The 26,575-nt window shown below is 42.9% G+C and overlaps 1 protein-coding gene across 8 annotated transcripts in view; it reads left to right on the top strand.

The window, feature by feature from the left end:
* Window positions 1-26,575, top strand: part of rimbp2a (RIMS binding protein 2a) — a 72,673-nt gene that overhangs the window by 15,893 nt on the left and 30,205 nt on the right. For 7 of the 8 annotated variants that reach the window (XM_070988825.1, XM_070988821.1, XM_070988823.1 and 4 more), the window contains exons 5-7: window positions 18,898-18,987; window positions 20,635-20,757; window positions 24,709-24,813. In XM_070988825.1, coding sequence (XP_070844926.1) covers window positions 18,898-18,987; window positions 20,635-20,757; window positions 24,709-24,813 — 318 coding nt within the window. Of the gene's footprint in view, window positions 1-4,131; window positions 4,370-18,897; window positions 18,988-20,634; window positions 20,758-24,708; window positions 24,814-26,575 lie in introns of those variants that run through there. The other variant, XM_070988826.1, reaches the window with a different exon arrangement.

Below are 26,575 nucleotides of genomic sequence, written 5' to 3' on the forward strand. Positions count from 1 at the left end.
CTGGACTAAGGGCGACTCTGTTGACCTGCATCTTCGGGGAAAGAGTGACCGCACCCAGATCAGGGAAACTATTCCCCTGTTGTGTAGTTAGATAAGGCTGCCACATCAGGCAGTCAGCTAAATGCCTGAAATTCACCACGTTGCACTGCTATATGTAATCCTTGTTGTATTGTTGGGAATGTATTTTGCGAGGCACTTCAGCTTGACTCTCATATCTCCGTCTTTTCTTCCAATCCATTTGTTATTTTACAACCTAAATGGCAAGAAAAAAATACAGAGAAGGTGGACTGCCTCCTAGGAAAAAAAAATACAAAGAGCTTTAGACCGGTTGCCTGGAAATAATCTGTGATGGACAGTCGGAGAAAGGTACCTTAGGTGAGGAATGACCTTCTGTATGCTGTGTGTCTGCTGCTAAAAGGCCACAGCTGTCTCCCTGCTGGACACCATCCCTATGGCAACGATTGTGTACTGCTAGCAGCTGGCCCACTCAGATGATAGTCCTCATGATGATATGGGCTGTCCCGGTGTAAAGAGGAACGTCTAATCAATAATCCTTAATAGCCGTGTTATCTCGGCTGACCCAGTAATCTCCATTTTAACTCCCTCTAATCAAAGATGGACAGACAAACCAGAGGTAATAGTAGTCCAGTGTAAAGTAACACAAATCAGCTGGAGTAATAGTATCACCACCCACAGGATATTCAGAACATTCACATTGTTTTGACTCACAAGGCTGTTTGAACAACTGATATTAGACAGGGTGTGTTTAGGCTGAAGTTTCTATTCTTTTCTTAATTGGGTTTATCTCAGACTCTGTGCTTTCAGATGGCTCAAGCTCTCTCTCTATATAATTATATTATCCTCTTTTTTGGTTGTCCATTTCCCTTTCCATTCCTTGTCTCGTGACTTAAGTAAAACTACTGAGAGCTGAAGCGGTGCATGATAAGCTTTACCTTTTAGAAGAAGAATCGTACTCTATTCCCACAAGGGAAAACTCAAAGGACCGCTGGTTAGCTAGTCTAGTTAGCTTGTCGGCTTGACCTTTTGGTGACACAGTGAAGATGCTCCTAAGACAACTGTCAGTAAAACACTCAGTAAACCTTGCTAATCAACGTCTACATTTATTTCTTTGGCCTGTATTTAGTTTAGGTAAAATGTAAAAGATGACTTTCAGTAAAGCCCTATTTTTTTTCTTACAAAAACTCTTAAAACAGCACTGTCAAACCTACAGTTAACTGTGGTTTTGCCCATGCAGCCAGCAGTGAAAACATGCTAGCAGATTAGCTTGCTAACAGTAGAGCTTGCTCGGCTGCCCTCGCTGCTCACACAATCCTCGCCTTTCAAGTTGGAGCCTGTTTCCCATCTGGGAGCCTCTTTCCTGCTTTGAACTTGTATATTTCTCTCAGCTCCTTTTCTTCCCTCACATCTCTTCTGATATCGCACTTCTCACTCTCCCATAAATCCCTTATTCACTTGTCCTCTCGTCTATCTCCATCAGTCTTCTCTTCCCCCTGCTACTTCCTGTCCTAACCTCCTTAGTGCCCACACCCAGGCAGAGGGGTTGACTAAGGGCACTGGTGTGGCCTGTGCAGCTTCATGCCTGCTGTAATTTAAGCAGATCTGATGTATATTACAGAGGACCATGCCGACCCATAATCACATTTCAGACATTTTCTGAGAGGTTCATTCCAGACGCAAATTTTGAAGGAGTTATATTTTCTTCCTGGTTGTGAGTGGATCTTATTGAAATGATAGCACTGAGTTTTCCATGTTTATTCTTATACATCTTAAATTACTCAAGCATCCAAAATTACAGCCACAATCACAACCTGCTACAGTCTGATCCGCTGTAGTTTCTTTATGATCCTGAAAGGCTGAGAGCTGTTGTTTTACTACAACTTTACGATTCACTACCAAACAAATGGAGCTACTCATTATAACCTTGTTAAGTCAGTGTACGCAGATTTATAATTGTTCACAATGCACATAACCACAATTAATAATGTACCTCACAGTGCTGTTTCCTGGGCAACTACTGCTTTAATCCTTCTCTGAGTTGGAGCTGGCTATGGAAATCGAAGGAAAAAAAAAAAGGTGAATACTGGCAGAATTGGGTTCATTTGAGAGATACAGGCAGTTACATAAATGTGCAGCATTGATGTGATTTCATAGCATTTACTGACAGTGTCCGAAACAAATTTGCGGTCCATCTTGTGGGAGTACTGAATCATATTAGCCTTAAAAGTGGAGGGGGAAATAAATTCTGTTGCATCAGAAGGAAAATGTGCTAAAAATATGGCACTGTCAAAATGTAGGGCCCTCCTGGATTAATTGAAAATCCCCTTAACTGGATTAAATCATTTTAGGGGCTAACTGTGGTATACCCACACTCACTCTCGCACATACACATGCAGGGACACGCATGAGCCCCCACACATAAGCTGATGTCAATATGATATAATTACTCATTGTGACAAGGCAGTGTAGGCAGTGTGATAGCAAGTGTGTTCTGTGTTGTAGTTAAAGGCTAAAAGCTGTGAAACTGTGAGGATTAGAGTCGGAACAGACCGAAAATGGAATAATTGGTCGCATGGGGATCAGATTTACCCACGTCTTTGATACATGTAGAACTTAACACAAAAATGTGTTTGGGTTGTGCTTTCAGTCAACTTTACGCAAAAGCACCTCAATAAAATTGGGATATCCCTGCAGGGCCGCTATTACCTTACAAAAGTGGAGTAAAATTACAGAAGTGATGATAGGATGAAGCACTCATCCCCTGTAGCCTTGAAAGGTGGCTGTAAAATGTTTGTACCTCACAATGAAGAAAGACGACCGTTGCCAATTAGGATTCACAGCCGTTAGAATTGTCCACTACTTTGATTTATGACCAAATACCTGCAAAACTAATGACATTCTCATCAGCCTCAGCTGTACTTTGTCTAATTCAGCATGCTAACATGCTAAGCTAAGATCATGAACGCAGCAAACTTCACCTGCTAAATATCAGCATGCTAGCATTGTCATTGTAGATGTTAGCATGCTGATGTTCACATTTAGCTTAAGTAAAGCCTCACTGAGCTGCAAGCATGGCTGTAAACCCTTTTCATGTAGGTTATGGCTGTTTCTAAATAACGTCATATAGCATAAATCTGTAAAGGGTTCTAAATAGCTCATTCGAGTGCTGCTTGTTGCCTCTGCTGAAAAAGTTACACAATGGAATAAAAAGAATGTTTACTCATCAAATTGTGTACTGTGACTACTGCAATGCCACAAATATACAATAGTTTACATGCATCCAATTGGAATAGAATAGACTTTATTTACATGTCACTCCCCAGCTCTACATTATAAAGTGTATTAAATGTACAAGGAAACAACATCATACTCCAACTGCAGATGTATACTTTGTGGCATTATTTTTGAAGTAAATGAAGGTGCTGAGGACTACTTTAAAGGAGTTGTGAGACCCAAATTACTGTAAAATACACTTTAAGAGTTAACATTAACACACAATTATACACTATATAACATTATGTATATTATACAAATTCATCTTCTTTCAATAATCCGATGCCAGGCCTTTTCACAGTGATTAATACAAATCTTACCAGCTACAGCTATAGCCTGTTTATTATAGGATGGTGAAAGTGGCATCAATCATGACCCAGTTCAATTAGTGTCATGGCTTAAGACATGAATTGGGAAGCAGAGGAGAGGAGGGAGTGACTATCCGGCAGCAGCCAGCATCATGCAGGCTGCTGTCATTTCACTCAATTTGGCAGACAGGCAGGCAGGAGGGTCCAGACTGTGGTTGTACAGGGCAGCTTTCCAGTAAACCATCCTTATTTGTATCCCAGACTCCAAGATGTCTGCTCCCTATTGCCAATGATACCTCCTCTCCTAACAGTAGCTTCTGATGTAGCTGATGGTTGTAGCAGTGGAGCTGGCTGATTAATTCAACAGAGTGGATTTCTGCAGCTCGCTGCACACGCGTACAGCGCGAGAGAGAAAGGGGGAAATTGAGCAGAGGAAGAGGAAGAGAGAGAGAGAGAGAGCAGAAGAGAAAAGGAGAAAATGATGGAGGAAGGGTGTTAAGGAGGAGGGTCTTCGGGGGTGGGGAGAGAGTGAGAGGAAAGGGAGAATAGGAAAGAGAGAGTGTGTGGAGAGGGGGCGGAGGAAAGAGAGGAAGAGAGAGAGACACGCAGGCCCCGGAGCTGCTACTGATGCTGCTGCTGCTGCTGCTGCAGCCGTTTGACAATTCCCCACCCAGAGAGAGCAGGCAAGAAGGGAGGAGATCAGAACAAGGAAGGAAGAAGGAGTAAGCGGCACCTCAGTCAAGATGCTCCTGTGCTAGCCAACACACACGGTAAATACTAATCCTTTATCACCACTCTGCTCCCTCTTTACTGCTGCTGTTTGTCTCTGCATCATTGGCCCGAGAGTGTTTGTGTTTGATTTAGCTCTGCTGAGATCCTATATATAGTGCACAGGGTTAGCATAGCCAAGCAGCTGGGGAAAACCTGTCTGTGCAGCTGCTGCAGGAGGAGACAGACGTCCATAGAGAAGTGAGAAAGGAGAGGAGGATCTGTACATTTTGTCTCCTCTGGGACTGGGAATGGGGAAAAAGCAACATCCAGCTCCTCTCCTTCTTGACTGTAGCAGAGCCACCTGTTTGGGGATGTGTGGGTGTGTGCTGTGTGTGTTGAGGGATGGGGAGGTGGGGTTTCCGTGTATGGGTCGAATGGTGTGTTTGTGGCTTGGAAAGGTTAGTATGTGCATGTGAGAATGGGTGTGTGTGTGCATGGATTTTTTTTACTGCACTGCCTTTTGACTGCTGTCAAATGATGGCTATAATATGCCCTCAGTACGTGTGCACATGCGAGTGTTATTTGTGAAACAGCATATGTAGACACATGTTCACATGATCACTTGGACACTGGGAGAGAGACAAACGTGTGGTGCTTTGTCAAACAAATTGATTTTGTGTGTGTGGGTGTGGGTGTGCATGTGTGTGAGCTTTGACGTTATCGGCCTCGGTAACTTGAGCCTTTCCTGGTTCCTGCCTGCTGAGGGGTTGCCAGGTGTTGGTGGTGAATATTAACCCACTCCTGGCTGATTGACACTGGCTTTCCACCAGTTTATTTACCCTCATGAGGCAAAGTCTCTTCCTGAAAGTGTTTGTGTGTACTCCATACACTCCCAGTTTTTTAGGTGCACCTACAGTAACTATGACTAATGCAGTTTAATACAACCACCCTTCAGTTCCTACCTGCATGTTCACTTTATGGCCCCTTTGGAAGCTGCAGTGCCTGTTGAATTGTATTGTGTTATACTAACAGGTGTCTCTAATATTTTGGCAGCCCAATTTATATCAATGAGGATAAAATAAATATTACACACCTTTTCCTTTTAGATAATAAATGCACCAATGTCACATGTTCAGTATCAAGCATCAGGCTTTTTTTTGGGTCCCTCCGTCCCTTGTTGCTGCCATGTTTTTATACTTGTTCCTAAACCATACTGTTGCTGCTTCTGCAAATGTAACACACATCTCTTCATGTGTAGGATTTTTCGTGGGAACACTTGTGTGTCAGCCAGGTGTTAAGAGCTGCAAAGCCTTACAGCCTGTAAAGAGCTTTGAGTACTGGGACCAGTGAAGATTTATTTTTGGTTTGGATTGAGTAAAAGCAAGTAAAACGTGTGTCTAAGGTTACACAACTAAAACAGCTGGCCAAGGCTGTGCTAAAGTTTTGGTCACTATTAGAAAACTTTTGCAGCAAAAGAAAACTTTGCTTGGAGACAGAGGAAAACTTCCTGTCTTGTCTCACTGCTCAGGTTTCATGCTCAGAGCATGTGTGAAATTTGGAGAGACGTCTCTTCAATGAGCAGAATGGAAGCTGTTGAAACAAGAGAGAAATCGAAGCTATCCATGTACAGCCAGCCGCTCAGCAATTGCTTCAGTGTCTCTGCTGGATGTGGATGTGTTACCATACATGCTTAAAACAAGAGCCTGTAGGTTAGAGTACACGTGGTTCATATGCCTACACCATGCATATGCTTGAATATATGGCTGTGTGGGCGGGTGACAGACCAAAGAAGAAATATGGCAGAGGAGAGAGAAAGAATCTGTGCTCTGACAGCTCTGTTCAAGTCTCTTTTTGCAGCATTTTGCTTCGTAAAAGTGGTGTAACTTTGTTTCTCTCACACTCTCCCTGTCTACCCTCTTTATCTCTCCCTTTCCCTTTTTTTTAACCACATGAATGTATAGACATCATGTAGTAGAACTGATGAAGAAAATCTTAAATACCCCCTAATCACACTCCCCTTGCACCATTCCTCCATTTCTTCTTGCACTTCTTCATCTCCATGCGGCAGACTGGTCGTCTGTGCCAGCTGACGTTCAGTTGGATGCCAGAGGGCGAGAAGGAGAGAGGGAGAAAAGAAGATAGGGGAAATGAAACTTGTGTTTTCAGTCTCATGGCTGATTTCCTTGCTCCTCTCCTGAGATTATCAGTGAGTCTGGCAGCCAAAAGGCAGCCTTCTTGACTAATCCAAATGTTCCTCAGGACATACAGGCAGTGCAATAGCAGCCTCACAGGGGTGTGGCAGCACGTATCGATAGACACATATGTGCACGAACATGTGGAGGCAGAGAGTGCACGAGCATGCCTTTGTGGACTTTACATGCACATAGACAATCACACATTTGCACCCTGGATTACATGCCTTCATATACACTCCCCCGCATTTTCATTGTATTATTAACAGAGGCTGTCCACGTGTGCTTACACTTGCTGTACTGGAAAGCTCCACCACATCATATCAAGTCGTTTCTGTGCTGTGTGTTGTACATGTGGGTATTATGTATATATTATGTATCGTAGTGTGCACAATCATGCGCTCCTTTGGTATACTATCTGTTCATTCATCTGCAGATTTAAATACCAAACAAATAAGACAGCTTTTGTTTGCAGTACTTACATCCAGACAATTCAAAGGGCATCAGATATGTTAGATGTGATACTTCATCGCTACTTTTTATCATGCTGACACTCCATACCTGAAAGAGAACAGTTTCTATAGCAACCCCATCATCCCCTCCCCTCACCCCCACCCGGGTTGTGTGTGTCTGTGTGCATGCGCATGTGTGTGTGTGTGTACACTCAAGCTGTGTAGCTCCAAAAGCGAACGCATGCCTGAATATGAGTGAGCGCTGTATTGATTGCGAGCATACACGCCATAACTGTTGATGTCATTTAGCCAATGGGGGAAAGCAGAGAGTGAAACAATAAAGGAACATTTCCTCTGCACATTTCCTGGCATCTTTTCAAGATACACAGAAGTTATATTAAAGGAAAGACACAGAGCACTGCAGAGGGAAAAAAGCGAAAAGGGGAGGGTGGGGCAAAGAAGCAAAGGGAGCGGAAGGAGAGAGGGAACATTGGTAGTAAAGAGCCGTCTGATAGATACAAATACAGTTTAAAAAATAATATCAGAGTAGTTATTGTAGTTACTGTGTCATGCAGGTGCTCCTTTTCAAATGATTCCCCATCTCATGAAATAAATTGGTGCAGATGGAGCAGTTGATTTTTGCTCAGTGTATATAAAACAGGTGTAGTTTTAAATTTTTCCAGACTGTCAGGCTGGACCACGGGTATTTCTTCTTCATCCACCATCTACATCAATTCAATATCAGTTAAGGACAAGTGTACAGAGTCCTCTGGATGACGTCATTAAAAGCCTCTGTGACCCTCAACCAAGTTATACGACGCTGTTGATAGTCTTGGCACATGTGTAGGACAGTGTAGCGGACCAAAGTGCCCTTTCAAACACGTCATCTCACCACAGAGCTGCCAGGCTAGGTGAGCCCTTTAGCAAAGGATCACGCTGATAAAAGGCCTGTTAATTCCACAGAACTAATTGTCTCCCACTGTCACCTGTGTGTTTTTTTTCTTCCTCCTCGGGCCCCTCTCGCTCTCGTGATCACACTTTTCTCTCACTCTCCTTTCCTCTAAATAACTTCTTGATTACGGTCTCTTACCTAAATTGCACCTGTCGTGTGCCCCTGTCTTTCTCAACATTTGCCCTCACTCAGCCGTTCCATTCTCCTCTCTTTCCTTCAGTCCCCAGGGGTTTGATGTCTGGAAGGGCTCGAATGCTTAAACATAAGACAGAGGCCTTTGGTGGACTGAACACCAAGGGCAATGAGATGGAGGGAAACAGGGAGAGGAGTGCACAATGTCAGACAGAGCAGTCTGTTTGGATACAGATGACATGACAGGACCCGTGCTCCTGTAACTGTCACCTATTGCTCTGTGCCACTGAGTCCCTCTCACTTGAGACCTTAAACTCGGTCACATGCATCTGCTGTGCAGTGCTACAGGAGCCATTATAGAATTCCCCATATTTGTATCACTGAAACACAAACAATAGATACAAATTAATTATTATATACAGTAAAATTACAGCTGGGAGAACCTTTATTAAGCCAAGACGATGTGAACCAGATGTACTGTTTCTCCTCCGTGAGTGTTTTTAAAATCCAGTGTTTTTTTTCCTAGTTTGTTTTTTTGAAGGGACACTCTCCAGACATCTGTGAGCTTGGCTAGATGTAAGTCAAAGAGAGATTAAAATGGTGCTTCGCATGTTTTGGTCAAAGGCTAGCGATCCGGTCATGGTAGCAATCACAGTTCCTTTTTTGTCCATGTTGCACTGGATCTGCTTTGCTCCACTCAAAAGAGGAACCATCTGGTAGACTGTGCACTATAATGTGGAGCAAAGAATAAGCAAACACATAAAGGAAGCAATGATTTATTTATATAGTACAAAAGTTACAAAGTGCTTCACAATGAAAGTATGTAGTGCAAGATATCAAAAAGGCATGATAGTAAGAAATGCAAGAGAAACACAATTGTTAAAATTCGTTGTTAAAATAGAAATAACATTAGATGGCAATACATTCGTTAAAAGAACGAAAGAACATGAGGGACTAATGTTGATCTACTGCGATACTGAGAGCGAAAACGTTTAGCAAATGCTCAATCTTCAGTTTATCCAGAGCTCTGGGAATATCCAGTAGACACTTGTTAGTCGACCTGACAGACTTTAAGTCAATTAAGAAATGTACTCTGGGACTTCAGAGCCTGATAAATAAAACAAAAAATATTATAATGAATTCCAAACTCTACTGGCCGCCAATGGAAACATGCCAGCACTTGCGTAATGTTCTCCCAGGACTTTGTCTGCGTTAGAAGATGGTCTGCAGCATTTTGAAGCATCTGCTGATGAGTATAAAATGCAGGTTTTGCTCTGTTTACCATTGCAGGAGTATCCTAGTTTGTCCTGATATGCCCTTTTGTAATGGGATATACATGCAGTACTGTAGGTGCTGTTTCACATTCTTATTTTTTTTAATGTACAGATCTAGATTGTAAACCCCCATTGATACCGGTTGTTGGGAAACCTCTGCTAAGGCTTTGTCAGTGTATTTCAAGCATACTGTACATTTTTGCAACTGTGCAATGGGGTCAGATGTAAATTATTTAGCACTTGTGCAGTATGTTTTGCTGCAGATTGGGGTCATGTGAGCGTGTATTTATAGGTATTGTGTGTGTGTGTGTGTGTGTGTGTGTGTGTGTGTGTGTGTGTGTGTGTGTGTGTGTGCCTGTATATACACATAAAGACACGTGTGAGAGGAAGTGTGTGCATCCCTTTCTGGGTGTTGATTTGCATGTGCTTGATTGTTTATGTGGAGGTTTGTGCATGTGTGTGTTTGTGGGTATGTGTGTGTGTGTGTGTGTGTGTGTGTGTGTGTGTGCACTTGTGTATTCTGAGCATGAAGGTCCATTCAAGCATTATGTGAGTACGAAGGCCCATCGAAGCACATGTAATCCCTAACCAGCTCTTGGGCTCCTCATTAGCATTACACTGATCTTCCTCAGAACTTATTTTCCAGCCCTCTGATATTCTCCGTGTGGCCTGAGGGAACAATAGGTCCTGTTCACATCAAATGTGTTATGTCATCAATGTGACTGGAAGCTTTGCTGCCCACGTCATGGGAGCCCTATTTCACTCTCACTGCCGGCTCCCACAGTATGTGCATACAGCACACACACACATCAATATGCATACTCCCATGTGCTAATATTCCCTGTGGGGCATGTGTATTCTGAAGAGAGGCCAGTGTTTTCTCTAGAGGGCCCCCCATATACAATACAGCTGGAGTACCTCTACATATCACGTATAGTTCACAGTCAAAGTTGATATGTGCGCAGAGGCTGCCTCTTTCTCTCTGACCCCATTCAGACCACTTTCAGATTGGAGTTAGATCCAGTTAGGATACGTTGCAGTTCACATCTGCAATCAAATGTCAAATTTGTAGCTGGGGAGTGCCACCGCCACCAACGCTGAAGGCCCCTTTACATACATTGGTCTGTCCCAGATGATGCTTCACAATAACGAAGAAAACACGGTCAAGCAAAAATGGAAATCTTAAATTGATTTGTCAGACAAGTCCAACGTCTGCCGATTTACAGCTTCACTGATCAAAAATTAAATGCCAAAATCCACCAGTTTCACAGCTGCTACAAGCCACATCTTCAAAGTAACCAATCAGAATATGACCTGAAATACACTTGTTAACTAGCCTAATGCTACTATACTGTTAAAAGCAGACATAAAAGTACACTATGGACAATCCTTGTTCGTCTTTTTGCTGTATTTTCAAAACACGAGAGTGGCACATTTACATTGCAGTGATACAGTTCACCAGGCATTCATTGCACCATCTGACGTGCCTCAAAACTCACATCATACAGTCTGACACAGATTGTGATAAAGACTGCATGAGACCCATCCTGCACCGTGTGACAAGCCCTGAACTTGTAAGATAGTTGTTATCACGCTATAGTCAATCGATGCCTTAAGGCGTCAACTAACAATGATGTCCATTATTGTTCAGTCTGTGATTAATCAGTTAACTGTTTAACCTGTAAAATGTCAGGAAATAGGAAGTTGCAAGTACCCAGTGTGACATCTTCAGAATTCTTTGTGGTGTACATTGTACAATGACAGAAAACAGTTGCAACTGATCCTAGTTTCATCTCTCTCTCCCTTGTTTCCTGTCACCTCTCCACTGTCTGTGTCTAACAAAGGTATGAAACTGAAGCACACTGCAGCACAGGTGCACATTTCTCCAAAGTGATTTGCAAGCACTGCTTATATGCTGATCACAAATGGTGACTGCCTCGCGTTTCACAGATGACTGTTTCTTGCAAATTGCAGATGAATGTGGAGTCCTACGGGCTTCCCACACGCTTTGATTTTAGTGAAAAATGTCATAATTAATGGGAAAGGAAATTGTTTCATGTTACAAATTTGGCCAAACTGGCCCCTGCTTGAGAAAATAGCTGTTTGGTAATTCACCTCGGGCGTGTGCCTACAACTCTGAGTTGTTTGACATGTGAACATCAGCTCTGCCTTGTTACTATATGCTCACATGCGACGCATACACAGGGACAAACATTACAGAAACGAAACAGAGCTCGCATGAGTAACAGGAGAGGCGACAGAGGAGGTCGAAAAGTGAGGTGAATGAAGATGTGTGTTCCATGGAGGAGAAGTTGATCTCTCCTGACGGTCGTGCCGGCCTCTCCCTGCCTCTTCCTCTGTCTTCTCTCCACCATAAAACTCTGGATTATCTCCTGCTCTGTGAGAGGCAGGCAGTGGAGTTCACATGCACGCACACACGCACACACGCACACACGCACACACGCACACACACGACAGGGTGGAGAGAGACGGGGGCGTTTAAACAAAACACTGGCTGTTTGATTTTTGCTCCAGAGAAGAGGTGAGCAAAAGTCTAAACTGCATATCTCAGAAGGATCTTTATTTGTGCACAGATTTCAATCCATGAACACTTTTTGATGGAATCTTAAAGATTTGCTTTCACTAAGCACAAAAGACTCACAGTGATTTCTTCCTTGTAAGATGATTTTGTATGTGCATAAGATATTCGCCGCCACATTGACCTGATGTGGAGCCTTTCGGACATTGTTAATATTAAACGTCTGTGACTGCGGAGGCTGGGTTTCCATTCAAGCTCCAGTTGATCCGCGTTATTAAATCTGCAGGAGTGAGTCACGTGTTTCATATTCAGACATTTTTTTCAAACCTTTATTTACATATCCACCACATCAACAGGGGGTTCCCTCAAATTATTAGCAGATTATACATCGTGAGAACTCACAGTTTTAACTTAATGGGGTGTGTATGTGTATTTGTAATGGAGGTAATTCTTGCCACATGAACCATTTTCAGGGATTTCGAATCCTTAGGTTTCAGATGAGAGCTCTGGAACACTGTGGATGCTCCGAGAGCTTAAGGCTAATGTATGCCAGGAGATGCTAGTTACGCAACTCATTCATGCTTGCATGCATGCACGCACACACATACAGACACACACACACTCCAACTCAAGCGTCACTGTATTGGCATTACCCACTGCCATCTGCGTCCACAGTTTACACTTATTTGAATGGCCTCATAGGTCGTGTGGCTGTGACACACGTGTGTTTGCTCGCACACGTACGTAAACACCTGCGTAGACATGCACACCACCGTCACAACGAGATTAGCCACACATTTATGTTTTATGAATGAGGCACCTGTAGAGACTGTGGCATAGGTTAGAAGAATGTCAGCAGATAATGAAACGCACACATAAAGGCTGTAGTCCACAATGGCACACATCACTAATACATGACTTAAAGGTTAAGTGAAAGTGCAGCTTCTATAAAGTGCTTGTTTAGGTCTCATGTTGTAAACCACAGGTAATGCACAGTATTAACAGCATTATAACCAGCTGATCTCAAAATACTCTTTAGACTTTCAACAGCCTGCCAAAGAAGCTGATGTTTGGCTGGAGATTAAGTGGGATTAAAGTTGCACATTCTCTTGTGGAAAAACACCTACGAGGCCCTTCAGAGGACAAACTCTCTGTTATATATATCATCTTTTATGCTGCAGTAAAGACCTTGCCAATGCTACACAATAAATCTCCAAAATGTCCCTCATTTTCATAACCAATTCCTTAAGTGGTGATGTACGGCGCCAGTGTAGAGCTGCCTTAAAAGGTAACCTCAACCTTGAAAGCGTGTCCTCTTTTGGATGCATTATGTTATTGTTAACTGGTTTGGGATCTACAGTAAATGATCATATTGGTGGTTTGGTATGTTTTAGTCCATTAACCGTTTTTTTTAGTACATGTAATACAACACAAAATTCCCCTTTCAGCCAATGATTGGTCTCGAAATATGCAGGTGATCCCTGTGAAAATATACTTGTGCAATGTGATGACAGCTACATGGTACCACAATCATTTTGGAAATGCCTCTTGAGTCAGCTGGTAGGAGTTTTGTGAAAGGTGACAGTCCCCACTCAAAACTACACAGTGAATGCATTTCGTTCCTCATTTGCAGGGTTGATTTTGTGGATGTTGTAAATCGTTTACATCCATGTTTTGTAGCTTGAAGCCTCTTCTTCGTTGCCTTTGCTGTTTGATATTTAAACTGAGTCATAGATTATGAAGTCCTTAGTTCAGCTTTCACACCACTGGCCCTGATCTCCGGGAGTTTAAAAGGCCCCAGTTTGGGGAGCTGTCCATGGTCCTGACTGCTTCAGACACGAGAACAGTGACTCTCAAACCTTCTCTGTCATGCCCATATCATATTCATTCAACTTTGTCTCACTCTATATTTTTCCCTTGGTCCTCAATGCCCCCCTGCAGTGGCTCTACGTCCCCCCAGAGGGGCCTGCCCCCAGTGTGAGAAGCACTGCATTAGATGATGTTGAACAGACAGCTGATGTTGCAGCAGCCATTAGTGGTGGGACAACAGTCATGACTCTGACTCCATTTGCCCATTCTCCAACCACATAAGTGTAGAACAATCTTTGAAACACAGCTGCTGGTATGCACACACATTAACTGCAGTCGTTCTGATAAACCACTCAGCACAACGTTTAGTGGCTGGCAGCGGGGGGAGTGATCTGTTTATGATATCACAATATTCTAATAAGATTGAAAAAATTTGATACAGCAGCGTGAAGCCCTTTGTTTGAGGATCCGTTTAAACAACCAGTCTGCACTGTGCATAATAACACTTATAGAGGAAAACAGTCATGATCTCTTCTTCCAGCTGTAGTTATGAACTCCAGTTTAAGTCTCACATGGAGATGCTGTTGGAAAAAAGTATTATGCTGTCAGACTGAATGCAGCAAAACTCAGCGTGTTGCCGAACGGATGATATTTCTGTATTTTCCACATACATCTTCACTTATTAAAGTTAACGGACACACTGCACGTCGTTTGTCTGTGACTTCACTGGTGCTCCCACTGACGACAGCAGCTGTTGTCAGTGTCTTTTCCACTCTGTTCCAAGTGGAACAAAGTGATCCCACTGTAACTTCTGATTAATGATGATCCCCCTGGGAGCTGATTGAGCAGTAGCAATCCTCAACCCACGAGAATCCCATTTCGAGTCAGCAGTAGCCATCATAGAACTCTCTGCACCCATGACTCCATCCTTCATCTATTCTCCATTATAACTTCTGCGTTATAACTGAAGCAGCTCCTGGGTTATTCTTGCTCCAATACTGTATTGCAGTATTCAACATTACCAGTATGATCCAAACCTGTATCTGTTAAGCAAGCAAATCCAAGATCCTGTTTGTGTAATTTCCTCTCAGCTTGCAGGAGGCAAGATTTGAATGTTGCAGTTAATAACCATTAACTGCTTTTTTATTCTTAAGTGGCACATCCACAATTCAAAAGCATTAACACATCCTTAAATACATTTAAAGCCTGCATCACTGTAAAATACAGCATGATGCGTGATTTAAAGCCCTTCCTGCTGAAAGCAGCCATGAGGACAGAACTAAATTTGCATTTGATTAAACAAAGCTGTGGTGTGCTCTGTAATGAAAGGAGAGAATTATTCCTCTTCATTCATGTTAAACTCAGTTTGGATCAGTGTGAATACATGTCAGGAGATCCCAGTAAACATGTCAAATTAAATGATTTTCAATTATGTTACATTACGATACAAAATAAATATTATATATATCAACTTTTATCTTTGTTGGCCAAATCAAAGCACCTTCCTGGTCTGGTTTGGACCAGAGCAAACAGAGTTCATATGACAGAAAACATTACACTGCAGATTTTTTGCAGACTTGCTGATGCAGTGACGCACAATAATAACCAGAAGCATTGCCTAAATCTAGTATGTCGTAATTGTGTTATTTATGGCACGGCTCGGCTCGGCCCCTTCCCTTCAACATGGCCGGATCATGATATTGTTTTGTTTGAGATAAGTGGTGAAGATTGTCTGCATTTCAGGCATTCTCCAACCAAAATGTACCTCTTGAGTATCAGACACCCTGGTGGCTGATCTTCAAGGGAAGAAAGCAAAATAGAGATTTCTCAAATCACTTGCGCAGCTTCCCCACAACACAACACACAGCACACAACCAAGTGAGCAGGTGCTGCTGCTGCTCTTCTGTCTGTTGTCTGATCTGTTCAGCTTTGTCAGCCCAACTAAGTAGACTCCAGTCAACATTTGTTCAGGCATCAGCTCCTCATCGTGAGCTTTGGTTTCCTTTCCTCAGTTTCCTCTCAAAGGCGACTTGATACATGAGCTGATACAGAAGGGCCCAGCGCTAACCTGTGTCATCATGCTTAAGATGATCAAAAAAACTTGTTGAGGGTTAACTAAAAATGTGTTTTTGAAGCAGAAATCTTCTAAGATGCAAAGATGACAGGACGAAACAAACACTGAAAGGACACTCTGTATGAAGACGTGGATGAAGGACACACAGAGGAAACAAACAATGTAATCAGGAATCAGTTCTCTTATTGTTTTATACTACATTATACCTACCACAACACAGGGTGCTAGAGAGAATTATAATATTACTGTACTATGGTAACAAAAGTAAAACTATTAAAATAAGATGCACATACAGCGAATGCATGATGAAGGTTGTGATTAGTCTTCAACTTTTAGCTACATGGTACATCGCTGTGTTCTGCCTTAAAAAGCAGACTCACTAATGTGTGATGTGCATTGTTTTGGGAAGTATGACTCATGATGTACTGTCTCTAAAAGTCTGTGATTCAACTTATTTCATGGTCTAGTGTTAAAAAGCAAACAAAAATCGCAATAAATTGAAATGTCAAATTGTAATGTTTTGGGGCGGGGCAGAATTGGGGTGGGAAAAAAAAATAAGGCAGGCAATCAGAAGAATGGGCCGTCAGAACAATGGCACGGCACCCACGGAGAGCAGAGCAGGTCTCAGGCCAGCAGCTAAATTAGTGGGTTTGGAGAGACACTGATAATCATGGTGGTGATGGAAGGGAAAGTGCATGCATCAGCTTGCGTGTGTGTGTGTGTGTGTGTGTGCACGTGGCGTGGGGGAGGCAGAGATAGATGGAGAGAAAAGACAGAAGAGGAAGGAAGAAAGAAGTTGTCAGAGTGAATTAGTCATTGGCGGTGTTGAGGTCTCTCCCTCCAGCCTGTCCATTTTTTCCGCACGCGCATATGGATCTCTAATTTCACACACACGCACAGATTCACACATACACACACGCGTGCCACACTTTCACTCACACGGATCTGCACAGATGTCCTTACAGCAGTGCTGCAAATCCACTGTTAAGTTATTTTGTCGTATGATAATGTCTAATTATCATATCCTTTATATATTTGAACCAGATTTCTCGGTTTATTTGTGCATATTGAAGGTTTCAAATTGGCACAGGAATGTGTGTGTGTGTGTTTGTGTGTGTGTATGTCCCTTGGCTTTACAGTATAGCACTGTGTTTACAAGATGTTACGGAGTGTTAAGCAGAGCTGTCTGTGTGATTCACTGGAGGTGAGAGAAGCAGACATCATTCCTGAGGCCCATAAAAAGCAGCCTTTAAAAGGTCACTCTGTTTTGTTTTTCTGGCTTACTTTTGTTATAAAACTCAACAAAACTTTGAACTTTCCTTTGCTGTTTTCCCATCTGTTCATCAATGTTCCCTTAAATTTCAACACAACCCATCTCCCCAGTTATCTTTGCATCCCTTCCAACCCTGACTGCTCTTCCTTATGGTTGCCAACTACAAGGCCATGTCCTGGGGTGTCGGCGCAGAGGACGGCTGCAGCTGACACCTTGCGATGTGCCGTGTCTCCGTAATTACCAGTCAAATGCAGGAGAACACGATCATTTCTGGCTCCCACAGCAGCTAGGTGTGGCTCAGTGCACTAACCGCTCTGTCGTCTGTGGCGATGTGCTGTGGCGACAGCGTTACACAATAAGAGCAGCAAGTGAACTCACTCACCAGTCTCTGTGTCTTCCTGTCCTTGTCTGTTCTCTATCTGTGTCTTGGTTTGATTGTGTCTTCCTCCGACAGGCCTGGCTGTCTCTCTGCCTGCACACAAAGAGATGGATGAACCTGGCTGGCCCCTCACTTTGTCTGTTTTTCTCCCTTCTCCTCTCGGCAAGGGTTTATTGAGTTCCTCGATTTGTACTGCTAAATTTGATCATAAACCTGAGCTGCACAGTCTTTTCTTGTGCAGAAGCTGGCATGCGAGGCTTGAGTGTATCATAGCAATCAGGCATAAGAGAGCATATTGTATGTGTGTATGTTAAATGAGACAGACAGCTGTGCTTTATAGAGCAAGAACGTGTCTTTTGGGAGTAAGATTGTGCGTCAGTCACTCAGAAATCGACATTTCTAGCCACTTTATTTTTAAGACAATTGAATTAAATCCTCTTTTGGAGACTATTAATCTGCTTAATTTATGTGGGGGCACAGATCAGTTTGACATGTTGAAACAAAACCATACTAGTCGTGAAGCCACCATTTGATCGTGCAATGAAAACAAACCCTGTTGCTTTTTGTTTTAAGACAAAGCTGAACAGAGAAAAGTCCTGACTGCTATTAAAAAAAATTACTGATCCAAGTATTATAGTCAGGACGCTGAGAATGACAATCAGCAGTATGAGCGCAGTGTGCTAGCATGAAGTGGTATTATGTGCCAGGATATGACCAGTCGCAGTGAAATCACTCTTGAAAGCTCAGAGCTGTGATAGGAGGAGAGCATTGCCCTAGTTTGAGTCTGGCGTAATTATGTAATGCTTGAGTACCTGCAGCGCCGGCGGCACGACAACTTCTGAATGTGAATCTGGGCAGCGGAGAGAGCGCAGACAGGAACTGCACACCTCTTTTTTAGTCCGTTTACGTGATATGCAACTTAATCTCATTTTGAGCTTGCTAGGCTTTACTGACATTATGCACTCATTTGCTTATTTTGCATTTGGCTGACACATTCAGCACTCGACTTCATCCGCTCATCTTATCATTTTATTTCCTGAACCTCTCCCCCTCAAACCTTTTCCCACTTCCCTTTCCTCTTTCCCATCATCCGTTCATCCCGGCTTCCTTCCTCTTCCTCTCTCTCTCTCTCTCTCTCTCTCTCTCTCTCTCTCTCTCTCCCCCGTGTCTTTCTTCCTGTGCCCACCCTCTCTTTTTCAGCTCTCCCCCTACATTCCTAATGCCACATACCAAATGGAGGGTGACAGTATGCAGCTGTGGGTTTTGTCCTCCAGACAGCATCTCAGAGAAAAGCTAAGCCCCCCACACACATGCATACAGACGGAGGGAGGGATTGGCGCTAACCTGAGCCTTTCATCTGCCACTGATGTAATAGTTTTAAGATGGAGTTACACCGTGTGTCTTACATACATCATGCAGTCAAGCAGAAAAAGTCTTTGCAATGAGGAAGGTAATATAACATAATGTAACAACACACTTAACTCTCTTTCCTTCCTTTGTTTATTCTTCAGAAAGCAAAGCTCCATGCTGCCTTGCAGGAAAAGAATCGTCTGAACCTTGAGCTGATCAACCATCACCTGAAGGCATCCAAGTATGAGCAGGTATGACATTCACACATGCGGTTTAAAGCATGTATTGCGAGGACACCCACATACACACACTGATGATCAATGGTCAACCAGGCCATGATGTATGGTAGATTCTATTGTATTTTACACTAGATGTGATATAGGGGCAACGTATCTCACACACAATCTCGTATAAATGGCCGTAACATCAGTCGAGTCGGAATCTGTGATCCATCTCTGCAGATCAATACACCTGCAGCCTCGCTATCATCATCACATATGTTATCACGTTTTGCCTCTTCAGCTTTATATTGCTTGTTCATGCGCAGGATTTTCCATCCTTGTGTCTTTACTGGCACAGTCAGCCAGAGTCTCCCACTCTCTCACTCGCACACAGGCCCAGACGGAGACAGTCTGTGATGGTAGGCGATTAGCTACTCTCGCGCTAATAGTGACTCTCACAGAGGGGGCAGATTTGACACGTGTCCAGGGACTCGGCTCGGAGCTTTTCCTCCACCGTGCCACGCAAAAAGATGCCATCTGTGCACCAACAAGGTGGGCACGGAGATGAAAAGGGTGTGGATTCCTGTCCCACCAGATATACAGTATGAATGAAGTGTGACTGGCATGTAAGAGTAAAGACAACATGTAGTGGACTGCGCATAGAAAGAGAATGAAGGAGTGAAAGCAGAAAAAGCAGAAGCTTGAGAGGAGGAGAAGGGAAACTAGAAAGCAGTGATATCGCTTGAGAAAGTGATAACAGAAAATAAATGATACTTTCACTAGAAATATTTGCCAACATTTAAGAGACTTAAATGAATTTATAATGACTCAGAATCATAGTATTTATTGTCAGGCTTGTGTTGGACTGTTCATGTTATTGTGTCCACCCCTATACAGAGTTACTAATGGTGAGTCAGGGCACTGTGTCTTAACCTTGACAGTGATGAAAACTTTGAAGAAATCTTTCAATATTAGAGAACATCTTCACACTGACTAAATTAAATGTGTTGTTTGTATTATAGTTAATTTAAAAATAATCCCAGTTATTACGCTGCTAGTCCCACATGATGACTCCGGAGCTTCTGACTCCAGCTCCGGTCATAAACAACATGAATTAACGAGCTTATCCATTGTGCGCTCATCTGTTATGTTAGTTAATGAGATGATTGGTGTGTGGCAGAGGGATGGCACTGCTCAATCCTGCGAGGCCACCTTTAGAGGAACCAGCTTAGCTCAAGGCCTCTGACTGATGAAGAAACGAGAGGCAGAACGCTCAAGTCAGCAGCTCTGTCTCATCAAGGCTAAATGGAAATGCTCTGATTAATTTCTCTTCAGACTGTGAACTCCAAATCAACCCTCCAGCCAAAAAAAGCCTCTATTCATAAATGTAGGTCTGCTGCATGAACAAACCTCATAAAAATTGCATGCTTGTTTTCGTCTTAAAAAAAACAACAAAACAAACAAAACATATTAATGGTTATGGTTTGAAAGTCTTCACTAAAACACGGGAGATTAAAGTGTGTTCCCTCACTTTGTTGTGTTTTTCTGTTTGCACTGACTTTTTTTACGGCCATATATATCTGTGATGGTAATAATCCTCTTAACGTCCTCCTGCCCTTTTTCATCTTTTCTCTTGTCCTTCCCTCCCCTGCATCTGGGCTCTTTCTGTTCACGTAGGTGCAATCAGACTATGAGCAGCTGAGACAGACCTTTGCTGTAGTGAGCCAGGAAAGAGACGTGGCCCAGCAGCAGAGGAGCCAACTCCAAGGCAAAGTGGAGAACCTGGAACAGGTTCTAAAGGTGAGACGTCTCTCATATCTGCTTGCGGCCGTCCCATCTTTCTCTTCTATCTTCGATTTCTGCCTCTTTCAGTATCTCCTCCCTCCACAATAATATGTTTTCATTTTGTGACTAATGCATACAAAACTCCATAACAACATCTTTTAATTTGGCCAAATCCTGTCCCTGACTTCTCATGAAGACCGCATTTACACCTGGCATTAAAACACGATCTATATCCAGAGATGTTGTTAGGTTTCAGGTAGGAATTGGACTCAATAGCAGACATGCAGACAGGGAGTAAGGGAAAAATAGGAAGTCAAAAAACAAAGGAAAAAGACACAGGCGATGAGACTCTGGGGATAAACGCTGGAGAACAAACACTTGATAGTAACTAAGACTTGTAACACTGGTGAATGGCCAACAACACCACTAAGCAGCTGAAACAATCTGGCAACGAGTCTTCAGCAGTCCACAGTCTTTATACTGTGCAGATTGTGACGAGTCCCAGCTGAGTAGGAGCCAGCTCCCAGCCACCTGGATGACCACGCCCAGCCTCTGCCAAGAAAGGAAACACAGGAAACACCCCCCCACACCTCTCCACGGCACACAATGAAAGTTCTTAGGTGCTGGCATCAGTCGGCTACACAACATACAGATATTTGTTTTTTGCTAACACAAAAATCAGGCTGTTAAAACATAGAACTGCATGAAAAATAAAAGCAATATGGGACGGAAATGGATTATATATAGTAAGAAATTAGTGTGTGCTGCACTCATCTGTGCAGCTGATCTGCTGTTAACAAGGCATGTCATTTATCTAGTCACAGAGTTGCCTACACTGCAACACTCCGGGACAAACTGACATCATGTTTTTCATACCAAGAAAGAAATTTAATGTTTTATATTTGCCGAGCTTAAAGGGGGGACGTATAATTACGATTTTTTTGTCGACAGCTTTTCGCAAAGTTTATGAAGTTTACAACAGTTCCCAAACTGTGATTTTTTAAGGGAGTCTTGGAGCTGATTTGCCGCCCCCTCAAATTACTCACATGCAGGTTTTGCTCCGGTGGACTCATATCTGATCTCAGTGAGGATAATGAGAATGCATTAAAAATCTTTTCTGTAGTGCTGTGGTAGTTTTAGTTGCCTGGCAAAGAGTGTGGAGTGAAAATGACCATGTGGCCAGCTCGGGATAATTTAATTATGCCAGAAAGCAATTTTGAGTATTGAGAGAGAACTCAGAAATCATGTCTACCTGAAGTCTTAGATTAGATGATCAAAGAAGGACCAAATTTCCTTTCTCTACCCACAGAAGAGAGATTTAATTATCTGCAGTCTTTTATCCTCTTTTTCCACTGATTCTGTACATGTCACCCAGCTTCCCTATCTTCACTCATTCCTCCCTTGTTCTCTTCAGTGGTTCTCTTTGACTCACACCATTCAGCAGATTTGTAGACTTTTGCAGAAACATGCCCATCTCCCATGTGTTTGATTGCTAAGAAAACTTTAGAAGGAAAGTGACGCAACTTGTTGAGGTGAAGCGTCGTCGGTTTCACGGAGAAGCTCTTTTTTTCATCGTGTTATGGTCTGCCAATAGTAATCAGACACAGTCTAACTGCGCCGTGAGAGGCGCTCTCATTACAAATCCTCGCCTTCTTGTATCTCCTATTGATTGTCTGTTTGTCAGGATATTTGAGAGAGAAATGTACCCATCTGAGAAAAACTGACCCACTCCCTAATACAGCAAAGACAGGTTTGTCACTTTCTCATTCTGTATTGATTATGAAGACAAAGAGACTATTTAGAGAAAATTACACGGGGCAGTGTGGGTGGAGAAAGCAGAGATGGAGTAAACACAACATGAAAAAACATGAAAAGGCTTTTTTAAAGGGTTCTTCAGTCAAAACTAATGAGATACAGCAACTGTCAGCCTTGGTTTTAAAGTTATATAATCTGGTTTGTTGTCACATTTCTGTGGGAGAATTAAGACACAAGTGAGCATTACCGCCTCTTATTCTGGGCGTTTCTATCTATCTATACAAGGAGTTGTCAAGGGCAACTTGGAGGAATGTGTAGTGGCTTAAAGTGGCCTGTTACAATTATAACTGAAGAGGGCAGCCCATCTGACTAACGGTGCCAGCAGCAGCTAATGTAGCCTCAAGCTGCTCGCCTCAAACAGAGATGAGCAACAGAGCTACAGAAGTCTGTTCAGATCACTTCTTTCTAACTCTGCACCTCTAGATTTTTTTAATTTTCAAACTTCAGCCCTAAGTGATGCTAACACAAGTGACAGAAGGCTTCATACAACTTTTTACATATATAGTGGTATTCTGCAGGACCTGTAAACACGAAAGGTTGGCAGTTTCAGGCCTGGAGCAGCAAGCTTGTGCCTGTTTCTGTTTCTGTTTCAACATGACATCACTGGGTGTTTGCTGAAAATGCAGGTGAGTTCATCAAGCCCTCCCCGAATGTGCAAGGGTTAAAAAAAATTGTTTTCACCAAGGCGCCAGTGACAGCCTCTCAGCCAGCCCAGTCTTCTGCAGCTTAGAGCTTCTTTCTGATTATGCAAAGCAGTGGCTGCCTGCTCAGGACACCTCAAAGCCACTCCGGGAGGTAAAGAGGCTTTTCTTTTTTTTCAAGGGAGAGCGAACACAGAGAGAAAATGATGAATGTCAGAGCTTTCTAAGCTGTCTTTTCTTTTTAAGCCTGCAGAAACATCTTATGGCCTCAACTCTGTTTCCGCAAGATGTGGCATCTGGTCGTGACTCAGTGGGTAGAAGCTATATAGTCATGACTCGGCTAATTGGGAAAGGCTAGATTTGGGATCAGCGTGGGTGACCATGTGTGACAACTTTGTCTGAGTCAGTTCAGAGTGTACAGTACATCACGTCTGAGAGATTTACTGTACATCACTACATACACACACACACACTATCTATCTATCTATCTATCTATCTATCTATCTATCTATCTATCTATCTATCTATCTATCTATCTATCTATCTATCTATCTATCTATCTATCTATCTATCTATACAATTTTGACTTTAAAGGAGTATTTCAACATTATGGGCTTATTTGCTTTCATTTCTATAGAGTAAATATGATGATACAGTCAGCAGATGATAGCTTTAGCTTAGCATAAATACTGGAAACAGGTGGGAACAGCTAGCCGAGCTCTGTCCGAACGTGACAAAATCCACTGACCAGCACATCTGAAGCTCATTAATTAACAGGTTATTGCTTGTTTGTTTCATCTGTAACGGTAATAACAAGACCAAGAAATGCACATAACCCCAAGCAAATCAACATGTTCATGGCATTAGTTTTTTTTTAAACAACATAATGTGAGTGAGCATCAGAGTAGTTTTTGGTACCTTTTCATCCTGCAACAATCCTCAGACACAGCCAAACTTTCTGTTTTCCCCTTGTTCCAATCTTTATGCTAAGCTAAGTTTGCTGGCGGTAGCTTTAAAGAGTGTTAGATTTTCTGATCCAATTCTCACCAAGAAAGCAAATAAGCAGGATGTCCCAAAAGGTCCAATTACTCCTTTAATTTGATTTCTTGCTTGACTCTGCAAGGCTTTGGTTGACATTTTAATTTGTTGTTTTGTTTACGATATTTCAAAAGTCCTGATATTACAAACTGCGTGCATTTTTTTCTGACAAACATCAAATACAGAGTTGCCTGCTGCTAATTGCCATTCAGGTGGATTGGGTTCAATTTCCTCAAAGGCTCGTTGCCTGTGTGGTAGCCAGCCCACTGCAGAGTACACTGTCCTTTCAGTGCCGGGGTTAGCAATGGCAATATTCGGCTAACTGTTCAGGTTTTCAAGCTGTGTTGAATCTGTCACCAACAGCAGAGAAAGATCGTGGCTGGCTATTTCTTTCGGGATGCAGTCAAGAATCATCTCAGAGTAACATCCTCCATTGTAACTACACCCTCTCCCTCTCTCTGATTCTCCCCAGCATATGCATGAAGCTGTAGAGCTGAAGCAGCAACTGCAGATAGAGCATGAGCAAGCCTTGGTGGCCCTTCACACCAAGCAGAAGGAGATCAATCAACTGCAAAAGGTATGGACATATGGACAAAGGCAAAATGAAACAAAAACATTTGAGACACTGAATGCTTAATTTTCTGTTGACAAACCCTCCTGGATCGCCGGTTTTGTGATGAGAGCGGCAAAGAACCGAAGCTCCTTGTTCAGCAGTTAATGTGTCCAGCTTGTGCTGAATCACTGCTACTGAATCACCGCTACTGTGTCAGAAAATATAAACACCTCAGAAGCCTGTCCAAAAATCAGCAGACTTTATTAGAAATGCTGTTTCAGCTTGCAACACCTTTCATGTTGTTTGATAGTGTGATGAAAAGCGCTCTGCCAAAAATGTTGCCTTTCTAGTTGTTGATAAATTTATACACCTTGTGAACATCTATCAGTGTGCAGACGTTACTGGTGCCTTTTTAGGTTGGGATATATTCTTCAAATATCCTCCAAAATGAAAACTTAACGTAAGCAACACAGAATTAAATTACACCTGCTGTGGGCCAAGTCTTGTCCAAATTTGTGCCTCAATTAATGCTTGCATATGTGAATTTTTACCTCATTGTGTCTTACATGCACTCAGTCACCCTACATAGATACCATACATCCAAACAGAGGCTAAGTAATTTGTACAATTACACAAACAGTTTTTTAATGTTAAAAACTGTTCTTTTGCTTCTGCTACCAGCCACTACTGAGACGCTAACACACCCCAAACGTAACAGTTCATCAGAGCTGTGCCATCAGGTGTAAGCATCTAGTACCAGTGCTGCGATCAACCAGTGAATCTCTGCCAGGGTATTGGCTTGACAGTATGTCAGCTGTGTGCTGTCCACTCCACCTCATGGACTGTGATCACAGTGTCAGCTGTCACTGTGTGTTTCTGTGTGTTGTCTGCACGCTCGGGTTCAAGCCGACCAACAGCATGAGGAAGCAGTGCACCTATTAGAGGTACAGGAGCAGGAACAAAAGACAGACCTTTCAGTGTTACCGTTCTCAAAAATCTGTTTGAAGCTGATGAAATGAACAAAAAAATCCTCAGGATGTTGTAGTATGGGGCGGCACGGAGGCGCAAGCAGGTAGTGCGCGTGCCTCACAGCAAGAAGACTGCCGGTTCGATCCCCGGGTCGGGCAGGGCCCCTCTGCGTGAAGTTTGCATGTTCCTCCCGTGCATGCGTGGGTTCTCTCCGGGCACCCTGGCTTCCTCCCACAGACCAAAAACATGCTCAGGTTAATTGGTGACTTAATTGTCTTTAGGTGTGAGTGTGAGCGTGGATGGTTGTTTGTCGATATATGTTGCCCTGCAGTCGGCTGGCGACCGGCTCAGGGTGTACCCCGCCTCTCGCCTACTGACAGCTGGGATAGGCTCCAGCCCCCCCAACCGTGAAAGGGATAGTCGGGGTATAGAAAATGGATGGACGGATGTTGTAGTATCAGATCGATGTACAATCAGGGGTCTGACAACGTTAACTGTTAACTTAAAACAATGCGTGTAATTCTAATCTAGTTAAAAGTTAACAAATTTCAGTTTGCTTAACCCTAATCCTTACTCTAACCCTAACCTTACCATAACCTTAACCCAAGGAAGGTGAGCCTCCACAATGTGATACACACACGCACACAAATATTATTTATTAGTCAAATATTCCTTTTTTCCTTTGATTCCATTGAGCCTGCACCACTCACATGGCTGTTTTCAATTACTCTGGCTGATTGCGCCTCAGCTGGGAATTGATCCCTCACTAAATCCTGCCCCCCTTACTTACTACGCCTGTCAAGCCCTCTGTTCTTTC

This window comes from Chaetodon trifascialis, chromosome 20, assembly GCF_039877785.1.
Source record: "Chaetodon trifascialis isolate fChaTrf1 chromosome 20, fChaTrf1.hap1, whole genome shotgun sequence".
Classification (NCBI taxonomy): Eukaryota; Metazoa; Chordata; class Actinopteri; order Chaetodontiformes; family Chaetodontidae; genus Chaetodon; species Chaetodon trifascialis.